This window comes from Semicossyphus pulcher, unplaced genomic scaffold (genome assembly GCF_022749685.1).
Source record: "Semicossyphus pulcher isolate SPU_LCO1_2020_fin unplaced genomic scaffold, fSemPul1.0.p SCAF_9, whole genome shotgun sequence".
In the NCBI taxonomy this organism is placed as follows: domain Eukaryota; kingdom Metazoa; phylum Chordata; class Actinopteri; order Labriformes; family Labridae; genus Semicossyphus; species Semicossyphus pulcher.
In genome coordinates, this window is record NW_027211770.1 from 18459539 (window position 1) to 18485467 (window position 25929).

The 25929-nt window shown below is 41.2% G+C and overlaps 2 protein-coding genes across 2 annotated transcripts; one reads left to right on the plus strand and one right to left on the minus strand.

Annotated features, from left to right (window-relative positions):
* Window positions 1-1597: 1597 nt before the first annotated feature.
* On the plus strand, window positions 1598-12824 carry stx17 (syntaxin 17). The gene is made up of 7 exons (XM_069656292.1): window positions 1598-1778; window positions 2762-2955; window positions 3061-3126; window positions 4867-5178; window positions 6755-6805; window positions 9101-9187; window positions 11835-12824. The coding sequence occupies exons 2-7, from the start codon at window positions 2833-2835 to the stop codon at window positions 12087-12089; spliced, it is 894 nt and encodes a 297-aa protein (XP_069512393.1). The 5' UTR covers window positions 1598-1778; window positions 2762-2832; the 3' UTR covers window positions 12090-12824.
* A 62-nt stretch (window positions 12825-12886) lies between these two features.
* On the minus strand, window positions 12887-24168 carry erp44 (endoplasmic reticulum protein 44). Its single transcript, XM_069657084.1, has 11 exons — window positions 24040-24168; window positions 20399-20471; window positions 19551-19590; window positions 19153-19268; window positions 18092-18276; window positions 17889-18004; window positions 17633-17807; window positions 17134-17245; window positions 16903-17044; window positions 14978-15080; window positions 12887-14894 (listed from the first exon to the last, which is right to left on the minus strand). The coding sequence occupies exons 1-11, from the start codon at window positions 24097-24099 to the stop codon at window positions 14784-14786; spliced, it is 1233 nt and encodes a 410-aa protein (XP_069513185.1). The 5' UTR covers window positions 24100-24168; the 3' UTR covers window positions 12887-14783.
* Between the last annotated feature and the right edge of the window lie 1761 nt (window positions 24169-25929).

A 25929-nucleotide genomic window follows, 5' to 3' on the forward strand; every position in this document is an offset into this window, starting at 1 on the left:
ACAGTCTACAAGCAGCTGTTTTTCTTGCTGTGGGTTCATAACTTATTCTAATCCATTCAGAAATGTAAAATTACTCCTTTAAGACTTTGCAAATGTAAAGCCATGCTGACATGACAGAGAAGGGAAAACAAGATAAAACAATCACAAAGGGCTGAATTCCATTTAGCTGCTACAATTTCAGGGACCTGGCAATCTTAATAACGGCTCATAGACAAGCAAAGCAATCATTAAAGTTATTGACAAAAGTCAAGTCAAGATGTCAGCTGGGTAAAAAGGTTTATATCCAGTGAGCTGTCAGGACGTGCCGATCACACCTGCCTTAGAAACAATCAGATGCAGGAGGTAAGACATGAACAGAGCTCCCTGCTGGCTTCCTCTCCTGCTGTCAAACTTCCTGGATTAGACTGAAACGACCAGCACCTGAGTCCTCCTGAGTCTTACATTCAAACACACACTAGCACAAACACAGGAGCAGACACACAGACCCAAACATTTTTGATGACTTGCCATTTACACAATCACTGTCAGCTTGGTTCTTCCCCCTCAGACGCAGCTCTGGGAGTCCCCTGGAAGTGGACAGAGAGACACACACAAAACACACACGCACACACACATACACAGCATGTGTATGGTACCAGGGGAAATCCCCTGTAGCTGGGGACTGTGTTTCACTGTGGCCCCTCGCATGGAGCATCCGCTGAAGGAGTAGTGTGTGGGGGGTTGGCCTAAATGTCAAAGGTAAAAGGTGGTGAGGAAGGGAAGTGGAAACATGCAATAGACCCACTCACAGCGGCTCATCTCAGAGAAGAGGAGGGGGAACCCCAACTCTGTGTCTATGAATTTCTCCCAAACACAACACAGACAAACATTTCACAATATATCACAATGTTTCTTTCCACGAAATTGTCACTCTTTCTACAAGTAACCAACTGTCAAAAGCAAAATTAAATAATAATCAGACCTGTGTCATCAAAGGTAGTTGGGTCTGGGGCCACACCTCAAAAATGTGCTACTTCCACATTATTAGAAAATCTAGCTGTTATGAGTAATTGTGATGCATTTTTAAAGGTCACTCATTTTAATAGCTGTCATCACATGTAGTCAACCCACGACCCCTTTGGAAAGACCTTTTCTCAATAATTTTGACCTCATATTGGAGCAGGATTGTAGGTTTGTTTAAGTTCAAAGACCCTCAGCAAAACCCCAGCTGCCAGATTTAAATAGCCCAATCATGAACATCGTAAGCTTTTGGAAACACTTGTCAACATTTTTCAACTATTTTCAAATAACTAATCGAATAATCAAGAAAATATTCAACAGCTGAATCAACGACGAAAGTTGCCTCAGGCCACTGGTTTACATAGAAACTACTTTCCATTACTTGTATGTAACAAAATTAAGGACTCTTTACTGTTACTTTTGTATGTTGTACCTGTCTGGTGAAAAACAACAAGAGCAAACAGAGTCAATACGTTGGATAAACACTTATAATCCCAGTAGGATCATTTCACATATCACAAGACGTGTCATTAGGATGTCAGGGGGCACGGTGACGACGAGGAACACAATGTGCGGTGGGTGCTGGTTTAGGTCGGAACCTATTCGTGGACGCACTGGGAAGAGAGTTGTTTACAAACAACAAAAGTGTCTGAAATAAACCGAAGGGGATGCTGAAAATTAGGAAATGAAATAATTAATTTTCTCTTCAGTATGGAGGCTCACAACAATCTTCAGCGAATATAAATTATATCCTCGGCTTTGTTTACATATTTTCAGTGGTAAGTCTCGTTGTGTATTCTTTAAGTTTCGTAAGGCTGACTCATTGTCGGCAGGAGAAAAGGATTTCAAGATTTTCAGGCTTTGTTATTGAGTCAACTTATGGCTAATATCCTTTAACTATTAGTTAAATGTTAGCTAGCTGTTAGCTTTTGATGTTACTTGGCTAGCTAGCCCTACTAGTCCGTTCATCTACATACTTTTCCAACATACGCAGCTGTTGTCACGCTGTATGCGTGCGAACATGATCAGTTTCTATTAAGACGAAAGATCAAAGTTGTGTCACGAAACCAGAATGACAGAAATAAAAAAACATGTTATGTCAGGATCTTTAAACAGCTTTCTTGCTCCACGTTACACGTTTACATGCACTCAAATTATTAATGTTGTTTACTATAACCCTATGAGTAATAGAAATAGCTATTTTGATGTTTTTTGGGGAGAAAAGAGGGCTAAATGGTCAGATCCCAGCTTCTTAAATGTTAGTATTTTCTGGTTTCTTTACTTTCCTGTGACAGTTAATGAATTCATATGAATTAAGTTAATGAATGTCTTTTGTTGTAAACAAAACGAGACATTTTAGGATGTTTGGCTTTGTGAAACTCTGATCAACATTTTTCACAATTTTCTAACATTTTATAGACCAAATAACTTATCAATAATTCATCAAATAATGAAAATAATAACGTACTGACTACATTTCTAATTCATCTCTTAATTATTTTTTTCTGATTAGTTTTTGGCCTGAAAAGCATAAAAATGTAACTGATTGATCGAGTCATCGTTTTAGCGTAGTTTTGTCGTCAGTAAGTCATACTTCAGTTACTCTTTTCACTAAGAGGATGGTGGCATGCTAATTTTTATTAGTCTCATGGAAATGCCAATTTTAGATGTGTGGGCAAAAACTTGTATGCGTCACTGAGTTTATTCATTTGATTTACGTATTTATTAAAATCCTTCTCTGCTGGTATTTCTGCGGGGGCAGTGAGATAAGGCTCAGCAGGTGCAGTGTCCAAGTTACACAGAGGTGTTGGCAGTGGGCAGTCGGCAGGACACATGGCAGAGGAAGGCAACAAGCTGACACTGAGGCGCCTGGAGGCACCAATCCACAAGTTCATTAAAGTGGCTCTACCCACGGACCTGGAGAGGCTGCAGAAACACCACAATAACATACTGAAGGTGACGGCTGAAATCTGGCTCCAACACATGATCGCACCCTCACATCCGCGGTGTCACTTCCGGTACACAGATGGATAACAGAAAGTTTTTGCTTCGTGTTTTCAGTACCAACAGAGCCAGCAATGGGAGCGGCTTCATCAGGAGCACATCAATGCCAGCAGAACTGTCCAGGTATAAGATAATACTCTGTACTCTTCATGTTGTTAACCAGTAAGCTGTATGTCTTCATAGCGCAAAACTCCACATTCATAACTACCAGCTTGTAAGTCATCACAGAGGAATCTGCTAAATTACAGAAGTCAGAGCCTTGCAGATATGTGAATGCGAGGATTGTTTGGATGCTGATGTGACTCATTGCCTTTTGAAATTCCAGAAAAAAAGCATGACCCTTCAACTGCAGGGAATTATTTTCTTACATATTGTCTTGACATTTAAAAAACACGAGGTTCATCCATCAAAGACCTGACTGTCATAGAAAACACTTCCCTGTCTGAACTGGCCGACTGGACCCAGCCACACCACAGTCAACAAAGCAAACTTTTATCTCAAGATTTTGAACACAAAGTCCAACTTACTTGCCATTTCTGATGCTTTGTAACATTTTTCTTCTCTAATCTTAGCCGATGGAGTTGGCCAGTCATCATTTAAGGGTGAACTTATTTTTAACATCACATGATGACAACTTAACCATCTCCTTGACATCTGAGCTACTCCATCTGCTCATGAAGGCAAAGATATGTGGTTAAAAGCATTAAAAGCAATAAAAAAATAGTTAGCTTGCCCAGAAAATATATCTTCTGTTCCTGTATGTAAACAAACACATACTGCTCATGCTTGGACACATATTTGAATCGAAATTAACTCTTTGTATAGAAAAGCACTCTGTAAAAATCAGGGCAAGAAAAAGAGCTGCCACCAAACCTCAAACGCACCGTTCTCTTGTGTGTGTGTGTAAGTACTTGCTTACTTGTTCACATGGTGGGTGTGAATGCCTCAGGGGATGTTGTTGCCTGGAAGCCACCATGTCTCTGAAGGTGAAATAACTCCAAACAGGCACACACCTATCCTCTCACCATTACCCTGCGAACCCCAGGGACACGCGGCGAGTGCTTTCCCGTGTCTTCATGGTGTTAATCCAGAGTAGGGCATAGTCTACTCTGCTTCACGTGTGTGTGTGTGTGTGTGCTTATGTTCTATAGTGTATGAAGATAGATAAACAAGTTAGAATGTAGATATTTATTGGTTTTAGTCTTTTTATTGTCACGCCTACTTTTGATTGACATTGACACTCCCACTAGCCTAGCATGTAGCTAACCAACAAGAAAAAAGGCACGTGCAGACCCAGTAGCCCCATATACACTCTGAGACAGGGGAGCAGACTGATCTATCATGAGTATCTGCTATTGAGTGTGTTTGGTTGCTCTGTCTGTGTCTGAGCTTGGAGCCTGAGCAGACTGTCTCTGTGTTAATCAGTGTGTTTTTCAGTTTATGCACATGAGGAAAAGTGTCTACATGTATGTTTATTCATGCAGTGTAATTAGCAGAATGTGTTATCGGTAGTGCGTTGACCCCCTGAGCCTGAGTGCCTCGGCCTGGAGGGCTGATGGCTGGGATGTAATCCTCCTGTCACCCTCAGGGCACGGGATGGGATGAGGGGGGCTTGTGTTCCCCGGTCTCATATCTGAACCTTATTAAGCCCAGACCTCTGTGCACACACACACACACACACACACACCTGCTTGAATGTTGGACCGGTCAGCATGATCATTTCTCTTCAACAGGCTTAAAGAAAGACTTGGTTAATGTTGGGAATTTTGTGCCCTGTGTTAATTTGATACCAGGCAACATGGAAGTATAGATTTATTTTATAGGTATGACTTGTAAACCTGCCTCTTCTCTGTGTCCCTGCAGCAGCTGAGAGCGAACATCAGAGAGATGGAGAAGCTGTGCGCTCGGGTCCGCGCTGAAGACGCGGCCCCTCTGGAAGCGCTTGTCAAGCCATTCAGAGAAAGAGCGTCGGCCGCCGCACAAGACTTCCTGCTTCTGCACTCTAACCCGGTGCCTCAGCCTGCAACAACTCGACCATCCAGCGGTGTGTCCAGCAGTAGCAGTGCTGATGAAGACTTGGGCCAGGAGCCGGTGTCTGGCAGGCAAATTCAGCTCCAACTTCCAGAGATCCCTTTAGATCAGAGTGCAGCAGAGTCCTGGGACAACCTGGAAGAGGTATGCATGTTTGGAGGATATAATAAGCTCATGTTCTGGACATCACTTGTAACATAGAGTGTGGATATCATGCTGTATTTAAGACAGTAAAAGGTTTTCTCGTTGCTTAAAGTAATAATGTTGAAGATTTTCATTTAATTAAATGTCGATTAAGTCACTGTCTGTCGCTGAATGAGGCCTATGACCCACTGATGAAAGCCTGTCTGTTTTGTGACTTTTGCGTAAAAAGCATGATGCGTTTTCCATCACCCAGCAGTGGTTGTTCTGCTGGGAGGGTAGGCGGAGCTAAGTGGCTGCTTTTCCAGTCTCTACAAGTGTTTTTTTTTTTTTTAAGATTAAGATTATTTATTAGACATGACAGCTAAAGAAAGACAGGATATGTGGGTAGAGAGTGGGGGATGACATGCACCAAATGATCTGCAGACCGGAAGTCGAACCTGCGATCAATGCGTCGAGGACTGTAGCCTCTATACATGGGTCGCCTGCTGCCCCCGGTCTCTGCAAGTGTTGCGTGTAAACAGTAATCTACTATGGCTGAACAAATAAAGAAAAGATCGATGACTACAGATACAACTTCAAAAATATGTGAAAAAGAAACAAATTCGACGCTCAGATGAAGGCAAACAGTCTAAAAAGGAAAGCGACCGTCAGCGAGGAAAATCAGGAGTTACAACCGGAGCCAACCGTGGACGTCACACATGCGACACTGTTTGAATATCTGGGAAGTGTGCTCCCGCAATTACCGTTTATCACCATAGGTGCTGCTAAGCACTTTAACGCTTCACTGGTTGTTACGATCCATCTCTCTGATACGCGAGTATAAGGTGAACAGCATAGTCTTGGTAAACACATGAGAATCTTAGTTAAACTTTATTTCCTAGCATAAAACAAACAATTAAAACTGGACCAGAGCACATATTTAACCTGGGGAGGCACTGCTCCACCCTTAGCTGATCTGTAGCTTTGTCTTTCATATTTACACTCCCTCTGTCCCTTTTAGTGATTATAAAGAAAGGAAGTGATTGTAATTTTTGAATAATTAAGTATTAATACTAAGTATTATACTAGCTTTTACAAGAATAAAAAACAAGTCTATGCCTCAGGATACTGACTAGATATATTTATACTTACACACAGCAATGATTGTGTCTTGCTCTCTGTAGTTGTAACTGTCAATTTGTATTCTGCAAATAGCCGCCATGTGTAATTTCTTTGTCTCTCAAAAATGTAAAGAGAACAAAATGCAAAGAACGTCTTACATAATAGCTGAAACATTATGAAAGCAGAGGTAGTGCAACATGTCAAACAGCATGCCTTTTTCACAGTAGACATTTTGACTTGTCTTAGTAGGAAAAGCACTGTTGTTAATAATATATATTAACGATGGCTTTGGTGTGACAGCGTGAACAATACTGCTCAAAGCAGCTCAAAAGAATACTTGATTGTGTTGTACTTTTCCTACTGTGACACGTCAAAATGTTTAATTTTAAAGGGGCCTATATTGAATTTATCTTGATCTACTGTGGATGTAGATTTGCGTGATAAAGACATAAATCTGTTGTTGTTTCTCTCCCAGGATCTGAAGCATCTGAGCGGTCTGGTGACGGAGTTCTCTCTGCTCGTCCATGTGAGTGCGAGCATCAACTCTTCTGTGCGCTCCCCGGCTGCCACGTTCACATTCGCACACTGTATGCATTTCTCTTCATACATGTGTGCACAGCTACGCCTGTGAGCGAAAAACAATGTGGCAGAAGCCGTCTGCCTATAGCGTTTCCAGGAAGTGGTGTGTGTATTTGACCATGTGCGCTCCTGTTGCCTGGTAAGGCTCCTGTGAGAGGAGGTTACACAGATCAGCTCAGTGCGGCCGGGGCCCCAGAGGCCCTTCACCGAGGCGAGGGGGAGAGATTGAGGAGTAGACGAGGGCAAGTGGGAGGATTCGAGGGAGGACGGCGGGTTGTCCACAGGGGGAGAGGCGAGGAACCAGGGATACATCGGAGCAGGTGGAGAACAGACGGCGCAGATTATCACTCCACCTCAGGGATGGAGAGAGAGGCAGGGAGAGATTAACAGAGAAAAAGAAAGAGAGAGGGAGGATGTAGTTAGGTTGAAAAAAAAAATAGAAGCACGAGGGGGGTGGGGGGGGCAGAAAGAGCATAGACATGTTGTTGTGGTGTCTCGAGGGTGAAAGACGCCGTTAGGGGAGTAATATTCCAGCGCTCAGCCACAGTGGAAACACTGACTGAGTGTGTGGTTGTGTCTGCCTCTGAACCTGCGTCATGTTAGTGGCTGTTCCGATGTTTGTGTTCTCATCAGTAGGTTCTTCTCTGTGTTTCTCACAAGCATTAGCCAATAATGTGATTATACTTCCTTCAGGGGTTAAACCCGATTAATACAGTATTCAAATTATTGAAGATTTTATCATTAATAACTGATTTATATTTCCAACAGAAGGAGCAAATGCCCGTCACAAATAAACCGAGGCTAAATGTGTCTTAAAATTGCGCACGTAGTCTGACGAGGAGCTCGACAAAAGTGTCTTTGATTAAGATCATCACAACTTCACGACACAGGCTGTTATGTGAAAATATGTATTTTATTATTGCTTAATAAACCACTTAATTATCACGAATGCACCAAAAGATTATTTTAGCACTATTTTACTTTGACTGTGTTGATATTTCTCATATCGCTTTAAAGGCCATGAAATGATTAGAAAAATAAAACGTCTTCAATACAAATCTTCTCTCAACAAGCTCCATTAAATGAGTTGTTAAATTAAATCACAAACGTTTTATCAGCAGGAGAGTTTGCAGAGTTGTCAAGTGTTAAAATAGACATAGATGTGGTAATCAGACCAGGCTGTACACTTACGACCACATTACAGAAAAATATTCTGATCATTTAAAGCTGCAAAAATATATTTGATTTGTTGATCATCAGAAAAATAATCAGCAACTATTCCAATTATGGAATAATAGTGTCTTTATTTTTGTAGCTATTTTTAGCCATTAAGCAAAAATGGAGATTTGACAGGATACGCCAAGGGACAGATATGACAAAGATTATTAATAGAATAATAATAATAGAGATGTATTATTATTATTATTTTGGCCGAGGGTGGGAGTCAAACTCGGGGCCGCCCCATCGAGGACTTAAACTGCTGGTGTTCCTCAGGTTCCTCACCCTCAAACCATGAGGGCTCCACGCTTTAGTAATCTTTTATGCAAAATACATGCAGGTTAAAGCATCTTCAATGAGAGAATTAGATTTTTATATCACTGTAACCTGAATTTATTTTTATTTTGAACAGTTGAACAAATACATGAAAAGGTACAGGTGTAGCATCTTGGCCTTTTTATGTTTTATAACCAAAATTGTTCATTACAGCCAAAATATCATTGAATCTCTGATAGCAGCGGCTACATTTTTTTAAAAAGACGACCCAAGAAGGTGTGCACTGTGATTGATCAGGTACAAATAATTTGTACCTCAGAGTGAGGAGCTGAAACAGGGAGAGGAGGTGAAGAGGGAGAAGAAGAGTGCTCTGGTTGTTGTTTGGTCACTGTGTCCGTCCAGCCCTCACATGGAGAGAGACAGCTGCCACTCTGAATATTTCATGAGATCTACACAATGCCACACACACACACACACACACACACACACACACACAAGGCATATGACCCCACCCCCAGTGAAATCTCCTTTGAATATACCTGCAGCCTCCGCACACACACACACACACACTCTCACACCCTTCCTGTGTTAACTTGTGCCATGAAGCAGAATTCTGGCAGATACAAAAGCGTACTACACGACAGGAGGCGGCTCTGTCACACGTTTGTGTGTGTATATGTTGGGGAACTTGCTCGCTTGAGCGTGTGTGTTAATGTGTGTGTGTGTGTGTGTAACCTCTGTGCATCAGTCCCAGCAGGAGAAGATTGACAGCATAGAGGACAACGTCAACACAGCCGCTGCCAACGTGGAGGAGGGGACCAGGAGCCTGGGGAAGGTGTGTATACGTATGTGTGTGTGTGTGTGTGTGTGTGTGTGTGTGTCATGATGATCTGATGTGTGTGTGTGTGTGTGTGTGGTGTTTGGGAGATGGGGAGATCGATGGCACTTTGCCTCCCAGCCATTCCACAGCGTTTGTCCCTATTGATCGGCTCGAATACGGAGGAAAGCTGCAATTAAGGAAATAGAGAGAGGAGAGGAGGGGAGGAAGAGTGATAGAGAGGTGACAAGAGAGTCTGTGTGTGTGTGTGTGTGTGTGTGCGTGTGTACCGTTGAGGAGAGGTTTGAATGACTGTTTAATAGTTTTTCAAGAGCAGCATTCGAGCTTCCATTATCAATTCAGTTCACTCTTACACACTGAGTGTAACTCAGAGGGACAACTCAGTGCCCTTCACACGTATTACACACTTGAAATGTTGAACTTTTCGTCTGTTTTACTCAGAATGAATCACCTGTTTTTGTACGTCTGCGACAGAAACACGCTTACACACAAACGGACGGACGCTGTTCAACAAAAAAATACTTTTTCTAACTTTGCGCAGTATTTTCGGCCGTTAAATGAAAAGTCAGAAATGCTCTATTTTGATCTTTGTTGTGCTCACACTTTTAGGAACATAATGGAGGTGTGAAGTCATTAGACTGTAATTACACGCTCTGAGAGATGTGGTTGATGACACACAGCTGTGAATTCTGTGTGCTGAAAGAAAAACTTGTAAATGCGAATACTGGACAGCAAAGAAAACTCTCTCGGAGCTGTTTGTACACAGATCAGACACGGCTTACTGTTCATCAAAGTTAAAAAAACAATGACGCCCAGTGGTGTCGAGGCATGCAAATACTAATTATCCCTGGTAACTGAGATTTCTGTCAGCACTAAATGAGTAAAGTAACAGTCAGAAAAACTCTCGACTCTGGTTGGATCACTAATTTCTCCCATCCACATGTCAAAGTGACCTTTAGCAAGTAAATGAGATATTCCTAATTTCTCCCTTATTTTTTGATAAAACTGGCTTTCATCTTATTGGTTGATTGATTCTTTAATTGATTCTATAATGACCACACAGCCAGGCTGGTGGAATTAGTTTTCAGTACAGCTTGGTACAGGTTCCAACATTAAACATATAACATAGATATACATACAGACGAACACATTTCATGCATAAGGGCCATGCTTAATCCTCAACGTTCAGAGTTCAGAATGTTTATTGCAATGGGGATGAAACTGTTTTTATTATTATTGGATTTCATATATTTTGATTGTGGTTCACCTCTTTTGATGAAGAATAGAAGGTAGAATTTCAGAATTATGTACAGACAAATACAACTAAACTCTGCACGGCAGGTAACAATTAAAAATGTGATAAAAATATATTTTTTAAATAAAATCTGCACTGCCGCTTTGATGGTTTGTACGGAAGCCCTTAGCGGACATGCATCCGTACATTTTATTGACTTTACATTTTAGTTATCCCGGGATAACAAAGCTGGTCTTCTCCTGATAACGAGTTAATTTCAGTTGATATCTCGGGATAACAGAGTTTTTCAATTATAACGGATTAATTTGGCCCATTGTCTTGAGATAACAAAGCTTGTTTTCTAGTGATGACAAGATAAAGAAAACAAAACAATAGGCTGGTCACTGTGATGTTACAGACCACCACAAGGTTAGTTAAGCCTATTTCTATGTTCGTTTTGTGCCTTTGCAACTCTGGGGATACAAGTTATGTTTATCTGATGTTACACTGGTGCCACATCGTTAGCTAGTGATAAATAGTAAGTCGAGATCTTGAGAAAACAACCAGAAAGAAGTCATTATCACGGGAAAACAGAGTAGATAAAATGTATGGGCGCATGTCCGCCTAGGGCTTCTGTAGGTTTGAAATGTAGTCCTAACATTTATAACACATGCAACTAATAATAAAACATATTTTTGTAATGATTATTTATAATTAAATTCACCTAAATGGCGACTCAAACAAAGGTTGACCACTCTGTGCGGTTGCTGGTCGGTGTAGTGGGCTGCACATCAGACGAGGGAGGTGTGCAGAGATAAAGCAGATGAGAGGGATGTCAGATGTTTGAACGTGTTTGAAAGCTTGTAATCTGTCATCAGGTCGAACCACATTACACACACACACATTTCCTCCATCCTCTACAACCTGCGCCCGGACTCCTTTTAACTCAGCTCAGATGAAATTAAAATTTCCTCGACTGCCACAGGGGTGGGGACAAGCGACGCTGGCTTTTGAACTACGTAGATTAATTTAATGGTGAAGTGTTTATCAAATGTGTGTCCGTGCTCAAACGCCTGTGTGTGTGTGTGTGTGTGTCATTAATTGTCATCAGCAAAAAGCACCTTCCTCTCTGATGATAGCAGCCGTAATAACACACAGGCCACATCTCTCTGATTCCTCCTAAATACAGATAATGAAAAGGCTTTGATGCAGCGGTGGAAGGGTTGATTTTCATTTGCAGGCTTGTTTGTGTTTTTTTCTCTTTCGTCCCTCTGTGAGTCGATGTCTGATCATGAAAGGAAAGACGCGTCCCAACTCTCTCGCAGACTTGTCTTGAAGTCACAAAGTCCTCCGAAGGTGTGTGTATGTGCGTTTAATAACAACATACCTCTTCTTCCTGTCTCTCTCTAGGCGGTGGGGTACAAGTTGGCGGTGTTGCCGGTTGCCGGGGCGCTGCTGGGCGGTGTATTAGGAGGTCCTCTTGGCCTGCTGGCTGGGTTCAAAGCTGCAGGGGTGGCTGCTGCTCTGGGAGGTGGTGCATTAGGGTTCGCAGGAGGAAACCTGGTACAGAAACACCGCAAAGCCCGGGTGGAGCTACAAATGAAACAACTGACAGCACCACCGCCTGAATCACAGACAGAACCAGAGTCGAGCAAGGACAAATGAGCCAACAGCTGTGGTCAACCTTCTGACCTCAGCTGCTGAATAACCACTGACCCAACGGAAGCACAAACTCGACCTCCTGCTGCGCTCACACGCCTTAACGACACTCGTATTAGAAGCTGTCAACAAGCTTTGCGGTTAACAAGCACTGCTGTAAAAGTAATCCTTAATAACAGCCTTATTTAGGAGTCAGATGCTTTGATGTTCAGCTGTGAATGGTGTTCCTGTGAGGACATGAACGCAACTAAGTACTTTATTCTGACAGACGCGTAGCAGATATTAACACTACTAAAAGAAATCCTGAGCACATAAAGTTAAATCAGTTTAGCAGACCCGACCGTCCTGTCAGATGTGATCACTAACATGTTTGAGCTCACTTTTTCCAGATTCATTTTTTACACCAACTTTTCTACGTGTACCAGTAATCATGCCACAATGTTCTATTATGCACAATGCATATCCTGATGTGAACAGCTGTACTCCTGAGACTTGAGTAAGAGCGATGTATGGAGAAGAGAGTCTTCTTTTGACTCACTGTGGTGTTGTTTAATAATGTACATGAAAGTGTTCCTGCTTAGATGTTTGTATAAATTATACTGTTTATAACTAGACTTCTTTTTTGCACTAAAAGCACCAAAGTGCCACCGTCCAGATCCCCTCAGGGCCTGGAGGGGAGAACCTGCCATGTATTGATTATACTGTACCTGGTCTCTGCCAAATAAAAGGTTCCTTTTTCAACATTCATGTCAGAGCAGTAAATGACACCTTACATACAAACAGCAGACACAGAGGATCCTGTAAAATGGTTTTTAATTTACTTTTTTACTCTTCCTCCCCTCTGAGATGACTGGTTTAGAAATGGCATCACGCTCCCCCCCCCCTGTAGCTCTCCTGTGTGTGGGCTGATATGTCTCTATGCAGGCATCTGTTGGCTTCTATGGAAGGGAAGGACGCTCAGTCAAACTTAATGTGTACCCCCGTCTTTATCCGCTTCCCACCTTTTTAGATTAATGCTCAGTGGATCTTGGGGATTCAAACTTGTACCAAAACCTCAAAGACATAAAAAGAGACAACACATTTTTTTAAGAGAACTTGTATAAAGTGGCAGACTTTAAATTTCCAACCTTCATGACATGTTTTTTTTTCTCCCTTGTTTCTCGGATATTGGAGCACCAGGAAGTTTGTAGTCCTTTCTCCCCCCCCAGCGTGATGACACATTTATCAACAGATTAACAGCAGAAACAACAGCCATTTGAGAAATCCATCATCATGTCAAAGTACACCATTTTTAAGATTTGATTCTCAGGGTCACAACTGGGAGGTTTAACAGCAGATACTGTGCCTTTAAAGGTATCCACCCCACTTTGACTTGATTTGTTTGACTGTTTCACAGAAGTGGAGGAAAATCAGCATTTAAGACGCTGATCAAAAGATTTCTACAGATTGGACTTGGGCACAAATTTTTTAAAATCCTGATTGCATAAGTATCCATGTCCTTCAATACTTAATAGAGGCACCTTTGGTAGCAGTTACAGCCTGGGGGCTACTTCATTAGGACTGTAACAGCTTTGCACATCCGGACATCAAGTCATGACACCAATGCTGGATCTGACTCAGGTCTGGACACTGACTTAGCCAATCCTAGACATTCACATTCTGGTTTTTTAAAGCCTTTCTTCTGCAGGTTTGGCCTTACGTTTGGGCTCGTCTGCTGTAAAATCAACATATATAGTCGCAGATGCATTTGAGTGAAAATTGCTGCATCAATTTAACCTTCCACTGCTGATAAATTAATCCTAATTACAACCGCTAGGATTCAGTGTTATAAAACAATAACACATAAAATGGTCAAAAGGGGGCAACACTTTTTAAAAGCACCGTAAGAGACATCATACTCTACAACCATCTAGTACCAGGAAGAGGGGGAGGGCGGGTGCATCTCAATAGGCTGGAGTAGCTCTGTCTCTTTATCTTCTGTCTCAAGTCGTGGTTTAAAATTATGTCACCCCCCACCAAGTATTTCAAAATATGTTCTATTCCTTCAGAGAGTGTGTGGAGAAGATATGGAGGTAAAGCTACTTCAAACAGGCATATCATTATAACTTGTGCTATACAAATGAATTAGACTAGAGTTGGTCATATTGAGATGCAGCCATGAGGTCAGTGAGACTAAACAAGCATCTCCTATCAGGCTTGAACTACCCACAGATAAGAACCGTACGACTGGAGTGAAGGAACTGTTCTGGGTTCTTTTTTTCTACAAAAAGCCGGGTGATGTCAAAGAAAGGAAAAAAAAATAAAGAAAACTCTGTATTTAATTTAGACCGACAATGAGACTCCCACGTAGCACAAACATATTTACAAGCTCCAAAAAATAAAAGTAAAAACACTTCTCTTGATGCCCCTAACCCCTGCCCGCACACGATTTCTTCTTTACCCCATCCTTTTGATCCAAAATAAAAATTGTACGTGAAAGAGTTATGAAAATATAGGTTATCCCAACATGGTTGTGTCGTGGACTTCTTCTCTTTTTCCTCCTGTTCTCCTCCTCTTCATTCCCAATCTCATTATCTCTCTCTCTTCAGTAAGGGCGTTGGGTGTTGCTGTTCTGTCCCGCTGGCCTGTCCCAACCCTAACCCCTTCCCTGACCCCGGGGCGCGGCATTGAGTCACAGGATCACTGGATGGCCGCAGAGGCTCACAGCTCGTCACGTTCCCGTTTGAGGATGGTGTAGCGGGTCTCGCTGGGCTGCAGCTTCTGGAATGAGCTCTCTGGAGGGCTGCTGGCCACTTCTCCTGCCGTGTCCTCCTGAGGGGAAAATTCAAATTTAAAACAGTCAAGTTTCACAAAGATGTGAAAACTTTTAGTTGTGAAAACTGAACCAGTCTGACCTGTCCAGGTGTGATGTCTGTGGGGTCAGGGCCGTGGTGGAACTCTCTGTGGAGCTTTCCGGAGTGAAGGTCCAACACAAACTGTCTCAGCATGCCAGGGAACCTGAGGAAAAAACACTATCTTTTAATATTAAGGATGTCATCTCAAAGATCTCAGTTTCGTTCTAATTGGCGGCACCTTTGGCGATAAACGGTAATTGTAGGAGCACACTTCCCAGATATTCAAACAGTGTCACATGTGTTTCTTTGGATTTTCACTTATTGTTGAAGTTGTATCTGTAGTCATCCATCTTTTCTTTGTTTGTTCAGCCACAGTAGATTACTGTTTACTCGCAACACTGACCGGAAAAGCAGCCGCTTTGCTCGACCTACCCTCTCTGGCAGACCAACCACTGCTGGCCGATGGAAAACGCGTCACTAACTGGGCAACGCTTGTGACTTTCTCCTGTTAAAGTCGCACCAGACACCAGACCAGTCTGTAATTCTGCAAAGGCTTTCACCAGTGGGCCACGGGCTCAATCACCATTGTGATTCCTCATTCGGCGATAGATAGTGACAGACATTTATTTACATGAAAATCTTCGAGATTATCACTTTAATCAGTTCATTTTGATGGGTGCCACCTGTTCCTGAGTAGGTGGGTTTGATGAAGATTTAATTATTTGCATAATTAATGTCCAAAGGGCCTTACAGTCCTTTCTGTCCTGTTCAAGAAAATGTTACCTAAGAGCACAAAGCGTTATATTCTGCTTTTCCAACCATCAAACGAAAAGATAAAACGTTTAACAGTAGTTATATTGAGGGACCTTAAAACACAGTACTGTTTGTTTTTAGTGTTGTTGAATGACTACACAGTAAAAATAACCCTAACACTAGAAGAAGGAATATTTAAAGTCAGTGTGTTTGCACTAGTGGTTCTTACATAAGCCACATTAAATGTGTGTTTGACAGAGGCATTCCTACACACAGAACTCAGCAATACAGACGGACCTGCTGGAACTACAGAGCAGGTCAGAGTTGATGTGAGACAAAACAGCAGCGGAGGACATTAGTCCCTGCAGACGTGTCATGAAGCAGCATTAATCCACATCAATGCTGTCCTGTGAAGTGCGCTCATTAACGACAGGTCATGAGCTGTTGTCATATCACACAGGCGGAGCTGGTCCCCAGTCACAGCTAACCCTGTGTGTCAGAGCAGCATGCACACGCACACACATGCAAACACACACACATATATATATATATATATAACATACACTGCACTAATATAATTACAAGCTGTGTGCCACATGCAGTGGTGATGTGATGTAATTAGGTTGGGGAGGGCTGGTCAGTCCTCAGGGCTTCTGTCTATCTGATCAAACTCTGATTGGGGAGGGGGGGGGGGGGGGGAGATTAGTGGGGGGCAGAATAAATACGATTAAATTAGATTAGACTGGATTAGTTTAGCACTTATTGCACGTGCCAAATCATGTCACATTAGCTCCGGTGTCCTGGCCCATTCATAAAGGACAGATTTTAGGAGGTGTGACATTTCTCTAGTGTTGTGTGCACACTGGATTATGTGGTGTGTGTGTGTGTGTGTGTGTGTGTGTGTGTGTGTGTTTGTGTGTGTATGTGTGTGTGTATAACGGAATTAACTTGATTTAAGGAGACCTTGTTATGAACAATTTCACACACGCTATGAGCACCAGGTAATAATTGCCCAAAAATGTCCATAAGAATGCTGAATGCATCAGACTGCTTTGACATGTGGATGATTCATTTGTTAATTACAGGTGCATTAGTGGAGTTTTCATTTCTATTTGTCTTTTATTTTTGTATGAAACAATTACCAGCTGTTAAATTCCTCCTTTTAAGGACTACATTGCATCCTTATGCAAAACTAAATCATTATATAGAGAAGGTAAAAAGGTGATACTTACTCGATGTCTTTGAAGTTGGAAAAGACGTACATGTGTCTGAATGAATCGATAGCTATGACGGGACAGTCGGCGGGAGTTTTCTGAATGTGGAGCAGAGGGTGGCGGAACTTATCGCAGTCTGCGTGCAGAAAGTTTATAGACCCTGGAGAGGAGATACCGATGTCATAACCACCACTTCTATACACGGATGTTTGGCTGAAACAAATAACTGAAATTCACAAGGTAACGCACCTTTCTCACTGATGAGCTGGCGAGCCACTTCATGCTGGAACTTCTCTAAGCTTTCTGTGTCTTCTTTAACGTGGAACAAGATGAGGAAAGGGATTCCTTCTTCTGTCAGCTCCTTGAAAACACACAAAGAAACACACAAAGATGTTCAGCAGATGAGCTTTAACAGACTCAATGATAACCCTATACAATGTTGTTTAAATGTCTATAGCTGCTTTCCCACTGGTCAAAAAACCTGCTAGCATTCAGCATTCAGACCCGGGGCAAATAACTCTTCAGCAGACCCAGGTAATTATCGCCAAAAGGAGTATACTTCACTGGCAAAGGGAAAAGGCACAATTGGCATCTATAAGCGGGTCTTCCCGGGTCTGTAAAACCCGCGTCAATGCGCTAATTTTGGTAGGAAATATGTATATGTGTAGCCTGCAGCCACATGTCCAGATTCACACATCTAAAATTTGCTGTCATATTAACGCTCATTAAGAAAAGGCATGTGACAAACCTCTCCATTTTCAAAGGTGATCTCCCTGACCAGAGGCACACACTTGTCTTGCGCCCAGGCGAAGGACAGGTCGAAGTTGTTGAGTGAGCTGAGGTAGATCATGTCAGGGGCGCTCTCCCCCACAGGCTTGAAGATTATATTGTCTCCACTGAAGCGCTCAGACTCAGATACGGTGCTGTAAGAGTAAATCAGTTAATACAAGTCTCAGATACATATGGGCTTCATTTGAATGATTAAAGAAGGTGCCATGTCTCACCCAAAGGCACCGAGGAATGTGCAGTCATCACGAAGGATATTGGCAACTTTCTCATATGTGTGGTAATGCTCGGAGTCCTTTGTTTCGAAGTAAGCTATGATGTTTCTCTTGCTTCTCTGTAAATAAGAAAAAAATGTGGCGTTTTATTTTACAATGACAATAACAATTGTGTTTTTTTAGATACTGTTGGTTTAGCAACTCACATCTAAAGCATTTATCTCCTCCAGTGAATGAATCTCTTTCACGGGGTCGACCTGCTGCTGGCGGATGAAGTCTGCGATGGCCACCACAGATCTCTGACCCCGGTACTCCCTCTTCATCATCATCCCATTGCGGAACAACTTTAGCGTGGGATACTTGGTAATGCGGTACCGCTGGGCTATGTCCGCTTCACAGAGGCAGAGAAGTAAAGAAGGACAAATCAATTGATGAAGAGGAAGAAGCGCGGTAAAAACACATGGGGACGGGTGGATGAGGAGCAGAGCGGCGACAGAGACCGGCGGTTAAACCTCACTCTGAAAACACTGCCTTCAGTCAGCTCTGAGCTCTGATCTCCCACATGAAAGCTGCCCCCCACCAAGAGTAAATATTCTCTCTGCACACAGTGAATGAGTGTGTGAGTGTGTGCATGTGGCAGGTGTCAATCTCCCTGCGGGGTGTCTCTAAGCCTCCCGTCTTCACAGGAAGCAGCAGTTTTGTCATTAGTCTTCAAACAGTTTGCAGGTCATCAATAATTCTCTTTAATTTGCTTTATCTCAAAAGGCTGAGGCTGGTGGTTTATGTGGCTGTGCTTTTGTGTGCTGGGCATCTATGTGTACATATGTACATCAAATATAGTGAGAGAGAGAGAGAGAGAGAGAGAGAGAGAGAGAGAGTGTGTGTGTGTCTTTTTTTCTCTCTTGTATATAGAATGAGGGAGTTATAGCAGCGTAGAGCATTAGATCACCATAAACAGCATCCACCCTGCATACTAATAATAATACTAATACAATTTTGGATAACAGATTCATTATTAAATATATTATAATTACATTTTAGTAAATACATTTTAGTTCTTAAATTACTATAAAAGTTTGTCCTCAATTCACATTGTTATAAAAAATAAACACTCTGGTTGATGATCAAATAAATTAATGATACATCTGGAAATATGTGACCTCATAAATAAATACAATTATATTACACATAAATTGTATTTAATTGCTAGTTGCATCTGTATGCTGCGATTTGGTGCTACTGTTAGGAATTGGGCGAGTATACTCACAGTGCTGGTCGCAGTCGACACGGGCAAACACCACCTGCTTGGTATTAGGAAACTCCTCCCTCACTACATTTGAGGCCTCCTCAAAAATTGGATGGAGCATCTGACTGAACCTGCACCTGTTAAGGGTGTGAGAGGAGTGTGTGAGGTCAGAAGGATTTATTACAATTTGCAGGTATCTGACAATGTTGTCAAATGTTTTTGACTGTAACAGCTCCATAATCCGGAGCTGTTATAGTCAGGGGTATTTATGTTACAATAAATAATGTTCAACAAAATCTCTACTCAGGATGATAGCTTACACATTTGAATTTTTGCAACATGTGGAACTCAATTTTTAAAAAAAGCCTTGACATAATATACGAGCTCCGCTGGCTGTGGGCGAGAAACGAAAGACTTACCAGTCTGCGTAAAAATTCACTAATGCCACCCCAGCATTATCTGCAAGGAAACACACACAAACAGCAAATAAATATACGCCTCTACGCATACATGAATACACTCAGGAATGTATGTTTTGCTAGTACATTTAATTAATAAGGCTAATCTTTCTGTCACTTAAGGAAAAAAGAAAGGAAGAAAACTCTTATAGAGCACCTTATTAACAGAAATGCATGACCTCTGAACTCGTGGTCATTAGAGCACCTATTGGTGAAATGTAACCAGGGACTTTTCAGAAATAAATAATGAATTAAAAAAACATTCCAGCCAATCCAGATATTTAAGTAACCATATGTTGTTCATATTAGAAGAATTTCTGGGGCGCATGTTGGAAATGTAGTGCCTGCAGTAATGGGTGAGGCAGATACTAAGAGTAAACTCTCACACTCAACCCACAACTAAATATGTAGCTGGCTATGTTCTTCCAGTTTCCAGTTTTACAAATTAAAGTGGACTAAAAAAAGCACAACATGCTTGGCAGAGGTAACTATACAGTATAATAAATATGTATCTCTTCAATACAAATAAGAAAGATAGTGGGACCTGAATGAGCTTTAAAAGATTAGTTAAACATTTTGGAAAATATTTACTTCAGTACTGAGAATTAGATTAGAAAGGACAACAATGAATTAAGCCCTTACGCGTGCTTCACGTCAAACTAAGCCAAACAGCTGTTGGCTGTAGCTCTATTCTGAATGACTTGAGAGTTGTACTGGTCACCTCCTCCTCCACCCTCAGTAAGCAAATGACTGTATTTCCAAAAAGCTCTAACAATTACTTTAAGATACTTTAGAGGGAGATGCCTTACTTAGGATGTCATCAATGTTGCCTGAGTCCAGACTGGTGATTTCTCCTATTCCGGGAGTAGAGAGGCCCATCGCCTACAGACACACAAGAAGAGGCAGATCAGACATCAAAACACAAACATGCTGAATGAGATATCTCAGGGGTGGAAGGGAGGAAAGATTTTTAAGATATCTGACCAAGATAAGAAAAGTTTACTGATCATCAGACGGTATATTCAGGTCTAAAAACACTACACACTGAGTGAGCCAACAAGTCTACACATTGTTAACCAGCCAGCAATCCTAGCAAGGTAGAATATATTCAGTACTACATTTATTTTACTTAATATTTCTAGCTAGGGCTGGGCAATATGACAATATATATTGTTAAAACAATATGAAAATATCTATTGCGTGTGTTTTTCTGTATCGTGTCTATCATGATGTCACAAAACCAGAGTCGTCATGTTTGACGTTCTAATAGTTGCATGTGGGAGTGAACCATAGAAGGAGGTGCTGTTTATTAATTATTAATTAATTAGTTGTTAAATTACCAGAAAACATGATATATCGTGATATATATTGTCATCGAGATATGAAAAATCCAATATCGTGATATAGATTTCCTATCCAATATCGTGATATAGATTTCCTATCCAATATCGTGATATAGGATTTTGGCCATATCGCCCAGCCCTATTTCTAGCTGCATTAAATAATTATGTTGGTGTGTTAGGGATTGGGTGAGCGGTAGAGCACCCAAGTTGTCACTTTAACAAGTAACATTCTCCAACTCTTCCAGTGGGACCTGAATGTGTCCCTGGAAAGTTGAGAGGTGTAATCTCTCCAGTGGTTCTGCCTCAGGCTGTTTAACCAGGCACTTTTTCCTGGTACTAGAGCTAAATATACAGCAAACAATTTAACCTCTGGTCTGTGCATGGCTGCGGAGCAACATGCAAATTATACTCTCATGACTCCCAGCATAACCCAGTTTAACAGGAGATAGTTAAATGAGCATTATACTGTTTTTACATTTTCACCAGCCACCTAACAAATCTCTACACCAATGATTGGTTGCAATGTTGAGCATGTTTTCTCTCCTAAATATTTCCTATTTGTCCGGTAGCTGTTGAGATTTGACCTCTCTGCTTTAATGAAATGAGCAAAAAAATTTCGACTTCAACAGAGCACATTTTTTACCTCCACCTAGATAATTGAACTCTATGATAGAATGCTAGCTAGGGTGCCGGTTTGGCTCAGTGGTTAAATCGGCGACCATTTACAGAGGCTATAGTCCTCGGTGCGGCAGCCCCGGGTCTACCCAAATGTCTAATGTTGGCTCTACTCCACTGTAGTGTACTTTGCATGTGCTGTGTTTGCATATATTCTTTCAGTCACTCTTTACTCAAATAATAAGGTCATTACACACAGTAATAGTACACAAACTTCTTCTCTGACAACTTATCTGCTGGAGATCATGGGCTTGAGCTGGGACCGTTGTAATGCTACAAGCCAAAGATACCAAAGAAATTCCATTTTGTATATTGCGCAAGGTGCTTCAGGTTTCTTAGAGATCCAGTTTTTCCACTTCATTTAATCAATGACATACAGAGGTTGGATTTGAACCATTGCATGACTAAATGCACAAAATCATAAATGTCACCGAGCATATTATTCTTTTTTCCACATTGAAGTAAAAAATCATCATCAAATATCCCTGACGCAACATTAGCCTGGGGAACAGAATTATGTTTTAAAACATAAATCTTGTATCTTGAATCTTCCTTGCGGGTTAATTCATAAAAGAACAAGCTCTTAGTTATAATGTTTCAACAAGGAACTTCTGTATTCTAGATCTGATTGCAACGCCATATAAAAGAATCCCACATAAAAGAGATCAGCACAGAAAAATTTTAAGGGCTAACATGGCGTTTAATTGAGGGTGAAGGAGTGGAAAGAACACCAGTATTGGTTAGGTGCCGTGTGCAATCCGTAAAAACAGACGCAAAAAATGGCCTGAATGAACTCCTTCATGAAAGATCATATGTTTTACAATGCAGATGTCAAAACCAAACAAGGCCTCTTTATCTCTGTTACTTAAAAATACATTAAGAACGCAAATGCAGTCCAATATTTTCTGCAGCACAATGACGCCCAATGACCCTGTTTGACGTAAGCACTGTAGTTAACGCTTCTACATTAAAATGTTTTACAGTTGTGCCTGCACTCACTATCCATCTGTTGGATCTTTGCCGACTCATGATCCTTTTCAAACAGGATATAAGGTGTCATCATCCTTGCAAGTATGACAAACAAAATACAAATATTGGCTGTAAGGAAGACTCCAACTTTATGTGTGAACAGTGAAACAGCAAGAGCTCACACTGCTTCATGTTTAACTGGATATTGGGAAACTTAAATATGTAACTGAACTTCTCAGAGTCGACGCCACTGTCCTACCTTTAGTTTCATATTGTTAAAAGGTTTCCAGATATAAAAATATGGCTGTGACTAAATAATATTTCTATTATCGATTATCTTTCAATCACGTCTTTGGATAAATAATTTTTAAAACCGTGTCCAAAATCCATTGCAAATCTATAAGCCCATGATCTGCAGTGAATCCTCACATTTGAGAAGCGGTGAGCAGTGAAAGTTACATGCTCATTCATAAAAATCATATGAAGAAGTAACTATTAATTTAAAAAGTTGCTAAAAGTTAATAAACTTTCTCTTGATAAACTAATCAATTAATAATTTCGGTTCTACAGTTAAAAAAAAAACTAATTCCCCTCTGAAAGTGGAACCATTTCAGCACTGGGGGGGGGGAATCGCTGTGCAAGCTGAAAATTGATACTAGACGCCACAGTTTACGTGCTTACACTGATCCGCAGCTCGGAGAGAAGTTTAAAGTTTTCATTTCAGGCCCAAACTCTCACACCAGCAGAACTGCTTCTCTTTATCTAGTTCCGGGTTGTCAGCCAATCAGAATGAGCCACAACAGAGGAATTCACCAACCGGCGAGCATCATCCGGAGACACATACAGATACACCAAGAGTCGTTCAATAAACACACGTATCCGTATAATAACGGCGACAAGGCATTATTAAAAACATTAGACAAACCTGTTCGATAAACCAAACGTTAAACTAACCATGCTAGCAATTAGCAATTGTCTCGTTGCTGTCAATCAGATGTAGCTGATGATGCTAACTGGACGCTTCACTGCTCCTAAACAAAGTTATCAGGAGTACAGCCTCAACTCATTTTGAAGGTCTGTTATGCGAGTAACATCTCTCTTGTACAGCGTTAAGATGGATTATGGTTAAGTTAACTTAAGCTGTAACAATGTAGCTAACATTCTCAACACTACCGGCTAAGTTGACATTGCAGTTGGATAACTTGATTAGTTATAGTATCTGTTTGGTGTAACCCAGATAAAATGCCTCTACAATAAACCTGCTGAATAACTGCAATTCCAGCAGAGAGTGAGCAGGCTCGCTGGTCACCACAGCCACTTTAAAAGCCACGTCTCATGTCAGCAGCTAGCTAGCTGCTAACTATCCAGCGGCAGGCTAACTAACGTTCATTGCTAAGGTTAGCTTGGTCCTGTGGCTAAAATGAGCTAAATACCCTGTCCAATGCTGAAATACAAATGCTTACCAGCAGTAAAACCGTGACGAAGCGGATATTGAGAGAGGGAGGAATTGCTAACAGTTTCATTGTACAGTGCGGTTGGTGTAGTTGGTGGTGTTCAGGCTTCCCAGTCTGTCTCGACGCCGCTCTTCTAACTGCAACAGGAAACCAACGGCGGACCGATCTCATGGTGACCACGGAAACGCGAGTCAAACTTCCTTGACTAGGCTTGGCTTTATGGGTAATGTAGTTTACAGAAATACCAAACGACTGACCTGGATAATGAGGGAAACTCTAATCATGGCGATGTGCTGCTTTAAAACAGTAACGGGAGTTGTAGTGTTTTGTCACCCAGAGGGTGGCGATTCAACGGGACTACTTGGAAGAAAACTTTCCTGAGATTTTCATCAGAGAGCAAAGGAAATCAAACGGTAAATATAACACCGTCGAAAGAGAAGTGAACGGAACATTTAATTAAAATATAGTTACCTTAACGTTATAATCAGGTTATCCACTGTCACTTATTTGTTCGCTGTGCTTCTCTAGTACGCTTATGAATAACTGATTTCTCTTAAAATGGGGGAGTTGCATCATTATGCCACATTTTTTGCAATACTTTGTTCAACTTATTTTTAACAATCAAGGTATGCGTTTTAAGTTTTTGCGCCAAAACATACTTTGTACCACAAAACTTGTTCAGTGAGAAACCCTTTAGATACTCTGATTCGCAGCTCAGCAAAATGTTTTTATTCTCCTTAAATCCCGTAAAACTTCGTATTTAGCTGCTGCTCAATCAAACACAGGCTCCACAAATCAACACCAAATGCTTTAACCTAATGTAAGGACCTGGTCAGATAAGTCAACATCACTGGTTCACTCAAATAAAATGTCACTTCAAGGCATCATCCCTTTCTTCCTGTAATCAGTACATTAGCAGTGTTATGCTGGCAGTTATTTGTTTGAACAGGTGGGCTGATCTCAGTATGTGAGTGATCCTCTTTCTCTTTCCCTGCAGGTGCCAGGATCAGGGCAGGAAGGGGACCTGGACGAGCATCCACACCCTCGAAGGATGCTCTGAACTGTGCAACATCTGCTGAAGTGTCCCCCTCAATGCGGCTATGGTAAGAATCCAACACACACAGAGCAGCAATCCAGGTTTAGTTGAGGTTTGTAAATCCTAAAAGAGTTTTTTTTCTGCAGCTGTTGCATGTATCTGTTTAGTCTTACCTATATACTACCGGATCTTAATTCTCTCTCTAGAGTCAAGACCATTGAGACTATGTGTAACAAACTTAATTGTTAGTGCCATAACAGCCTAATTGTTAAGGAGATTAAGGTGGAATGTTGAATTGAATCCCAGCATTAATATTTTATGGGCTAAAGCTGTCCATAGGGGGTTCACAGTGTGAGAGCAACACACAGATGGAGTCAGAGGAAAGATCTCTCGTTCTCTCTCTCCCTGTCTGAATATCATAGATGGAGAGAAAGTATAGCACAGTGTAACACAGTCTTCTTAAGTTGTTACTGCAATAATGTAATACAAAATAAACATGAAAATATCCAGAAACATCTGTTGAGTTGTCTAATCAGTGTTTAGTGCCTAATACTCTTTCATGAAGAGAATTCAAACCTGAAAAGATTTTGCGCAATTCTCTGCTATAGAGAAAGTTCAGAAATCAGTTTTACATTTGATTTAGATGACACATTTGTACATTATAAATAAAAATAAAATGACATAAAAACGTATGCAATTTTAATAAGATAGACTTTATTGATCTCCCATTGGGGGAAATTCACTTGTTACAACAACTCAGAGTAAAGGACAGAGTAAAACAAGTTATAAAAAAGGCAAGACAAAAAGTCGATAAAATACAATAATAATATTAATAATAAATATGTACACTATGTACACCTTTC

Coding starts and splice junctions, on each gene's coding strand:
- stx17 (XM_069656292.1), top strand. CDS start 2,833: ATGGCAGAGGAAGGCAACAAGCTGACACTGAGGCGCCTGGAGGCACCA. Junction 3,127..4,866: donor ATGCCAGCAGAACTGTCCAG/GTATAAGATAAT, acceptor GTGTCCCTGCAG/CAGCTGAGAGCGAACATCAG. Junction 9,188..11,834: donor GGACCAGGAGCCTGGGGAAG/GTGTGTATACGT, acceptor GTCTCTCTCTAG/GCGGTGGGGTACAAGTTGGC.
- erp44 (XM_069657084.1), bottom strand. CDS start 24,099: ATGAAACTGTTAGCAATTCCTCCCTCTCTCAATATCCGCTTCGTCACG. Junction 19,591..20,398: donor CAACATTGATGACATCCTAA/GTAAGGCATCTC, acceptor GTTTCCTTGCAG/ATAATGCTGGGGTGGCATTA. Junction 19,269..19,550: donor GTGAATTTTTACGCAGACTG/GTAAGTCTTTCG, acceptor CACCCTTAACAG/GTGCAGGTTCAGTCAGATGC.